Source organism: Chenopodium quinoa, unplaced genomic scaffold, assembly GCF_001683475.1.
Source record: "Chenopodium quinoa cultivar QQ74 unplaced genomic scaffold, ASM168347v1, whole genome shotgun sequence".
Taxonomy (NCBI): Eukaryota; Viridiplantae; Streptophyta; class Magnoliopsida; order Caryophyllales; family Amaranthaceae; genus Chenopodium; species Chenopodium quinoa.
The window spans coordinates 2,727,096-2,735,390 of record NW_018743448.1 but is presented as its reverse complement, the minus strand read 5'-3'; the positions used below and the strand labels follow the sequence as shown (position 1 = coordinate 2,735,390).

Below are 8,295 nucleotides of genomic sequence, written 5' to 3'. Positions count from 1 at the left end.
TTAGTCTGAGCAGAATCCAAAATCAAGAGACCCTACAATGTAAACCAAAAATTGTCAGAATTAATGAATTAATGTGTAAAGCAACATGACATTGAAATCAATAATTGAATGTAATTGCAAGCATATTTATTTGTGTTCGAAAGATAGGAAGATTACCTTAAAATTAAATAACCTTAACTATGGTGGAGAACATGATGAAGTACCAGTTCCATAACATATTAAATAATACCAGCTAATCGCAAAACTTCATATGACACTACATTTTTAACAACATTATGTGGATTTTGGTCAAAGCAAGAGATGTTCAACATACAATTGACCATGAAAGAAGCAAGAGCGAGGTAAGTATATTGACACTTGACTGAGAGTTTGTCCTTGAGACTTATTGATTGTCATTGCAAAACTCAACTTGATAGGGAATTGCTTCCGTTCAAACTAGAATGGATAATTAGTAGAACTTGAAGGCCTTAGATTAATTATATGAATGAAGACATGGTCTCCTTTATAATGTCCAATTGCAATTACACATTTGGAAAGAATCTTTTGCAAATAAGTCGAGTGCCATTACATAAGCCTGATGATGGTAAGATATTCCGTAGCAATATCACTGGGCAATTCTCTTTTAGTACAAGTTCGTGTGGACTCATACCTCCTGGACAGAGTTTATTCATAAACTCTGTGGGATATATACTGCACATATCATTTAGCATCATATCAAAACTCTTGTAAGTGACAATGTCACCAGGGAACTTGTCAACCATAACTGAATTGATAGAATCAACATCATCATTCATTGGAGTTAAAATTGCCCTTGTTATGAAAACATCATCCACAAAGCCACCTTGCATGATTTCAGGGAATGTCGTTTCTGTCAGATTAGTTATTAAGCTTGTGTCATCTTCAAGAGAATGTGCAACTTGAATTGGCAAATCAATTAATGCGATTTCAGTGGACTGTAATTGACCATTTCCCAAGGCAAGTAAGAAAGAGGAATATGCAGGATCTTCTCGTGCTCGAATATTTTCTGTATGTTTAAACTTTATGAATGTCTCCCATAAATGTGAAGTCACAATACTTGTCTCTACTGCCTCTTTCATTGTTTTTTGAGGAACAACTGGTAGAACTTGTTTGAAATCACCTCCAAAGAAAACTACCTTCCCACCAAAGGCAGCTGTTGTGTTACATATATCTTGTAATAGTAAATCGAGGGATTCAATATTTTGTTTTTTTGCCATTGAAGCTTCATCCCATATAATTAATGTGGTTTCCCTTAAAAGTGCTGCCAGACTACCCTGTTTAGGAACAACACATGCTAAGGATATATCACTGTCAAGAGGTATTTTAAACCTTGAATGACCTGTACGACCAGAGGGAATATTTGTTGCACCAATGCCTGAGGTTGCTATGGGCAATACAATTTTATTCATCAAGCAAATCTCTGCATACAAGGCATTATATAAGAAAGTTTTTCCCGTACCTCCAGGACCATCTATATATGAAAAAAGCACCTGATTTCCCTTTTGTGACAAATTCCATGATACATTTGAAAGCAGCATTCTGTGTAGAATTTAATCTAGATCAACAAGTAAGGAACTCCTCTGGAATAGGCGCATCAAGAGCATCTATAATACCCTTTGTTCTTCTGAAACCATCATCAACTTGGCTATTTAAATGATCTAAGCCAAATGTAGCTAATGATTTTCCCATTGCTTCAAGATGTTGTTCAAGAGACCTAACAGTCAGCTAATGGACTTTTTGCATATCATCTGGCTATCTGTAATGGAAATCCTAAGATAAGGAAGGGAAAATTTTGTTCCATAAACCAGATGGATCACTCACTTGACAAAATATGAGCATTGTTGCAAACAAACGGCGCAAGGCTACTGGTTGTTAAACTTCAAGAGCTTCAGTCAAAGCTAAATCTACTACATCATCTTCTTCTATCAAGCCTAATTTAAGAGCAGCCTCTTGAAAAGTAGGACAGACATAACCTGTAATACCCTGTATTTTTATACATATTTTAAATTAATAAGTATTTCTTGAAGTATTTAAACAATATGAAATAAATTATTTAGGGTTTCTTCAATACAAAAAGAATGATTTTAATTAAAAATATATTTTATTATTTAATAATCTTGAAAATATTGGATTTTATGATTTAAAATATTAGGGAACATTATTTTATATTAAATAATTTAAAGTCAAAGTTTTAAAGAAAGTCAAATCCTAATTTGATTAGGAAAGGGATTACTAAGGGAAGTAAGTAGGAGGATTGAGAGAGAGGGTATAAATACCCCTTATGTGCCTAGGGTGGAGTTCACCCAAAGGTAAATTCTCTCTCTCCTGTTATTTTATTTTCCCCTTAATTTTCCCCTTTCCCTTTACTTTATTAATTTAATTATTTATTGTTTAACCACCACACATGCCGGTCACCACCACCAACCTTCGCCGGTGGCAGCAGCCACCAGGCAGCGTGGCAACGGCGGCCAGGTGGTTGCATGTTGCGTATTCTCCGTTCGTAATTTTCTTAATCTCGATGTAATCACGATTAAATTCTAACTCGTCCGATTTTTACAAAAAAATAGTGTTTTTCGTGTGTAAACAATATTATAAACAAAACTCACTACATATGGTGGTGAGCACCACCCTTTCGTGGCAAAATTCGGCCTTTAAATATGGTTTTCGAGCAGTTTTTTATTTTAACGAAAGATATATGTTGTTTTTCTTATTTTAATTAAATCTACCCTAAATCCAATTGTTGTTTTTGGGTTTTGTGATGATTATTAGGATGTTTAATAACAAGTATTTTAATTATAAATTTCAAATTTTGGTTTTTAATTAAAAAGCCCCAAGATTGGAAACCCTAGGTTTCTAAATTAATGTTTATGGATGGAATTTGATTGTGGTTGATTGAAATTATTAAAATTAATGTTTTTAAACCAAATTGCAGCAATTTTATAAGTTTTATTAATGCTGGAATTTTTATATATAAGTCTAATTAAAGTCTCTTGAAAAGATCTTTAATTACCCATTTAATTGGGGAATAAAGTAAGGGTTTTAGATAAAAATTCAGATTATTTTAAAGGGGTTTTTGAGTGATTTAAAGAGAGTATATATTGCTGGAATTTTGTGTTAGAAGGGTATTAATACTCCTTTATAATTGTGGTTTGTAGAAGACTTCCAAGTGAGTGACTTTGTATAATCGTGGTTATTTTGAGATCGTATTCGAGGTACGTTCGCGTACTTGGTGAAGTTTAAGTGTATAGAAGCATACTAGGCTTTGTTAAATTAATTCCAAGTAGTATCATGATAGGTGTTGGATGAAATTTGTTGATTGGATTACTGTTGGTGAATGATTTGTGATGATGAATTATTTATGGTGATTTGGTGATTGGAATTAATTATATTGGCATGTTGATATTGAACCATACTTTTATTATTGGCATGTTAGAAAGCATGTTTGGTTAAACTGGATGTTTATCTTGGTTTGGATTATGGAAGAGGAATTTTATTATGGTTCATATAATTTTTGTTGATGCTATAAGCATGAGGAAAGAGCTATTTAAGTGTCTTAGTACACATGGATAAATTATATTGCGGTGCCTATGTGCACTTAAGGTGTTTCTAACACCAAGGGATAGGATTTGCGGTGCCTTATGCACTTAAGGTGTTATTTTAACACCGAGGTAGTTTAAAAAGGATTCCACACTAAATTTATGTGGTCACTAATTATTCAAGAATTTAAATTGGTATGTTTAATTGCTTGAGTGAATTGTAATGTTTGGTTGTGTTGTGTTTGAGAGTCATCACCAAGTCTAATAATTTGTAAATCACGTAAAGTGAAAGAAATTACACACCAAAACTCTTGGAACGTATATACCTTGAGTATGAACATATGGGGGGGGTTATGCGACTTTATATTTGACCATAACTCCTACTGGGGGTACAGGACGCTGTACTTTCCATTTTTATTATTTATTATGCGCAGGATCTAGTCACTTCATGTGACATTTGCCTACCCAGTTAGCTCCCGGTGTAGTTTACCTCAATTTATTTGAGGCAGGTAGTTGGTTGGAAACCCGTTCGATGTGTAATCAAAAAATTAAATAAATATTAGTTAGTAGTCGAGTCAAATGATGAATGTTGTGTGCTTGTAAACAGGTGCATCGAGGTAAGTTGTATGTTGATAAGATGAAAGCATGTTAGTGTGTGCTAATTACGCTTATGTACTCAGCTTTGCTGATTATGTGTATTGTGTGTTTGTCTTGCCTTGTCTTTACCTTGGCCCTACGATAACCCATTTCTGATGGCGAGTAGTGGGGAAAAGTAGAGAGAAGCTTTTCAGGTGATGAAGCATACTCATGATGGGCCTGAGTGAAGAGGGAATCATGCTTAGTTCTCATAAGAATATGATGTGTTATTGCTTTGAATTGTTATTATTATTTATGTTGATTGTGAGACTAATGCAAAAGGATTTTCAAGTGTTTTGGTTTAAGGGCCTACAATGGTTCCAAGTTGTATTTTGTCTTTGTTTGACTTTTATTTTTGTTGGTTTGACTTTTAAAGTTGACTTGATTTTAAATAGTTTTAAAGGTAGTCTTCCGCTGTGTGTCTTTGATAATTGCCTTAGCCGTTTTCACGGTGGCGGTAATGTCTTAGATTTTCCTTTTTCGTATTTTAAAAAAGGCAAAACAAGTAATTTTAAAGGGAAGGAATTTCTAGGGTGTTACATAACCATTTAAAGTTCGTAAATTCTCAAAAGATGTAGGACTTCTAACGTTCAACAATAAAAGGCGCAAGAAAAAACGTTCACCTTCTGCAGGGTATACAAAAGCCAATCTTCCTAGTGCATATCTGTTTATAACCCTGTCAGTCCATACTTTAGCCTTTGCATCCCATATTAAATGTTCACAGAATTCACTGTATAGATAACCAGTACCACTTTCTACTGCAGCATTCATTGCAAAGAATTCAGTTAGCTGAGTCCTTGAACGCTTAGAGTCAGAAATAACAGTGTTTAACCTCTCATGCGACCAAAGATGAACTGTTTGCATATTGGGAAGATGAACTTGTAAAGGTAATACTGATGGAGAAATCTTAAACAAATCAAAACTAAATATTTGCCAAGCAGCTTCACATGGAGAAACCCATCTTCCTGACTGATATTGTTCAATTTCATCTACAGAATCATCATTAGCAGGGTGAACATTATAAGAAATCCTGTCATGTCCCTTGTAAACATATTTATAGAGATATTTTACTGCCTTGACCGTAGAGCAAGCTTCGACATTAATATGAGAATCAAACAACATAGACAAATAAGGATTGTAAGGAATCACCCATTGGTTGTTTAGCTGTGCACCACGAATAGTGACATTTTCCCCAGTATTTCTTCTTCAGTATATAGGATAACCATCTTTATTTGTACTTGTTTCAGATGCATATGGTCTAGGGAATTTATTCTTACAGTTTAGCTGTTGCCCTTTTTTCCGCATACATGGACAATGCGAATTTAATGAGCCACATGGACCATGCATCATGTGTGCTAGAACAATCCTCCGAAGAATAGGGTTAGAAGTATATGGAATTTCAACACATATAAATTTATCATAATCAGCAAGGCACTTCAGCTTGAATTCTGGTCTTAAGATTATCAAGAAATGAGCATGTGGAAGGCCTCGTTTTTTAAACTCTACAACATACACCATAGCTACAACCGTACCAAATACCTTTTTCTCCATAATTTCTCTTTTCAATGCAAGTAGTTTTATTCTAAAGATCCGTGCTACTAAATCAGGACGATCTTGGGCTGCTTTACCAGGTGCTAATTCGGACTTTATTTCTGGCCAGTTAGCATTACATGTCATTGTGACAAACAAATTAGGCTTACCAAATCTTTGCACCAAAGCCATGGCATTAAGATACCGTTTTTTCATATCCTGAGGACCTCCTATGAAACTTGGAGGCAGGATTACTCTTCGACCAACACTGTGCACTTTAGTTTCTCCACTATCTAGAGAATCAAGGATTCCTTGATATAAATCAGCTCTAATGGTTGACTGGTTATTGCGCAGATAGTCAAGCCTTGTATTCTCTATCTTGACATACATGTCAACAATGTATTGTTGTAAACATCTACCAACTCTCAGCAAGAAATTGTTAGGCCGTATTTGCAATCTATATGCATAATATTCTCTTGGAGAAATGAATTTATCAGCACGCGTATGCTTCTTCTTTGCCTCTATAAATTGTAAATGCATGTTTTTAAGTATTATAATATAATAATACACTTGAACATAAATATAATCGTGTACTTACGTATTTCTTCCTGACTCAATAAGTCTTCAACACTGTGGACAGCGCATGACATTATTGGATCAGGGTATAAACTTGCCTGCCTTCTGTCAGCATGAGATGTTTTCTTTAGCCCTTGCATCCAATCGCATTCTCCACAAGGAAATAACAATGGATATTGTAATGGTTCATAACACCCATAGTTGTGGTAGATTCGATGAGATTCACAAGACTTACCAGATACAAGTATGTGAGGGCTTAAAGTATCACTTGATGAAGCACTGTCTGGCCAAATCACAGCAACATCATCAACAGCTGAGGCATTGTACACACGTTGATCATATACTGTATTTATATTCAATACAATACGTGTGTCTTCAGCTACATCTCTTTCTTTTAAAGAATGGAAAAATGCAGCATATGGATTCTGCTGAGAAACACTCATAAGAATATCAATTATATCTTGCCTTAATTCTAGAAAAGACCCAACCCTATTCTCAGTTTCATGTTGGCCATCATAGAAATAAGTTGCAAGTGTTTAGGTGGCCCATCATCAGGTAATAAATCAGGTACAAAATGATATAGTTGGCCATGCAACTTGAACGCATAAATGCCCTTGTATGTACTTGCATCAAAGTTTCCACCTATGGAACTAAATGCAAATAGATTATTATATAACCGAGCATACTTTTGAAAGTGTACACCATCTTCTTCCAGTGATGTGAATAAGCGAATAAGTTCAGGAGGGTACTCATTTACAGCTAGTTGGATATCTCCATCACCACAGCAGAAATGGACAGTCTCACTTTCAAATTTTTTTGCAAAGCATTTTAAACAATAATGAGGTGCACACAAAGTATGTGACTTTTTGGGTAGCGGCTGACCAATCATTGCTGCAGGTATACCTATGTACAATACAAGATATAAATGGAAGTACATAAAAGCTTCGAAGATACAAAACAAGACAAAGTAGCTGTAATTTTAAAACATACATTTTTCTTTCTGTTTTGGAGCTTTTTTTTACTACCTTCTTAGCCACAGTAATACCTTTTCCACTACAAGGTAATCAAAGACACCTAATATATAATTAGTCTAAATATCATTACATTTGATATTATATACACATACCTCTTTGCATGTACGCTTCCATTTTTTTTAGTGCAACGATTACGTTTAGTCAACTGCGTCTGAGATGTGCTACCAATTTCTTGTTCACTGCATATATGCAAAGGCAATAAGAACAATAAATTTTAAAACCAATTTTAAAATATCCCTTCTTCTGCTCTTCCTCCATCCCTGAGATGTCGAAAAGAGAGGAAAGGAAGTGAAGCTGAAGGCTATGATTCTAATTCTAATCAGTACATAAAGTAGCTGTAGTAAATTACAAATGGACAATGGTATGCAGAATTTGCAAATGCAAAATAAACAACATGCACAGTAATCTGGTTAAGTCTATAGGAAAATATTGACAGATTTTGAATGCAAGTACATCTCTGAATTATGATTAGCCTTTAACTTATAAGTAAATATTAGACACAGAACTTTAACTAACAACAATAATATACCTATATCTGTAAAATTCAGATGATTCTTCAATTAAACGTCTTCTTTTAGACACTCTTCGAATAAGCTGAATTGAATCATGTACTAATGGACTATATGTAGAAGTTAAATTGATGTAGTCAATATGAAACATAGAACTAATTGTAATGTGAATACTACTCATTGTTTCAGTACCTAATAGATGATGATTCAGATGACTGATGTGCAACCTGATTTAATCGCTGACAACTCTTACGAGATAACCGTGGTATTCCAGAATGATAATCTACCATACAAAAGGAAGTTCCAATAAAAGGTTTACATTATTCATATCAGTATTGTTCGTTAGTATAAAATTATTGATATAATGAGGGCAAACATTTAAAGGACACAAAGAACTACCCATTATAATGTAACTCTGCAAAGCGATTACTGAAAAGGCAATTAAGCTATTTACAA

At 34.3% G+C, this 8,295-nt stretch overlaps 2 protein-coding genes across 2 annotated transcripts; both read right to left on the bottom strand.

Moving 5' to 3' along the window:
• On the bottom strand, nt 1-1,556 carry LOC110739201. The gene is made up of 2 exons (XM_021919657.1): nt 650-1,556; nt 1-32 (listed from the first exon to the last, which is right to left on the bottom strand). The coding sequence occupies exons 1-2, from the start codon at nt 1,554-1,556 to the stop codon at nt 1-3; spliced, it is 939 nt and encodes a 312-aa protein (XP_021775349.1).
• Nucleotides 1,557-1,578: 22 nt separating this feature from the next.
• Nucleotides 1,579-6,739, bottom strand: LOC110739200. The gene is made up of 5 exons (XM_021919656.1): nt 6,319-6,739; nt 5,468-6,241; nt 4,731-5,281; nt 1,897-2,001; nt 1,579-1,743 (listed from the first exon to the last, which is right to left on the bottom strand). The coding sequence occupies exons 1-5, from the start codon at nt 6,737-6,739 to the stop codon at nt 1,579-1,581; spliced, it is 2,016 nt and encodes a 671-aa protein (XP_021775348.1).
• Nucleotides 6,740-8,295: the final 1,556 nt, after the last annotated feature.

Excerpts from the sequence above, each read along its gene's own strand:
- LOC110739200 (XM_021919656.1), bottom strand. The coding sequence starts at position 6,739 with ATGAGTGTTTCTCAGCAGAATCCATATGCTGCATTTTTCCATTCTTTA. Across the intron at positions 6,242-6,318 it reads ATTGAGTCAGGAAGAAATAC|AGGCAAAGAAGAAGCATACG; the intron begins GTAAGTACACGA and ends TACAATTTATAG. Across the intron at positions 1,744-1,896 it reads CTTTGACTGAAGCTCTTGAA|CTGACTGTTAGGTCTCTTGA; the intron begins GTTTAACAACCA and ends AAAGTCCATTAG.
- LOC110739201 (XM_021919657.1), bottom strand. The coding sequence starts at position 1,556 with ATGCTGCTTTCAAATGTATCATGGAATTTGTCACAAAAGGGAAATCAG. Across the intron at positions 33-649 it reads GAATAAACTCTGTCCAGGAG|GGTCTCTTGATTTTGGATTC; the intron begins GTATGAGTCCAC and ends TTTACATTGTAG.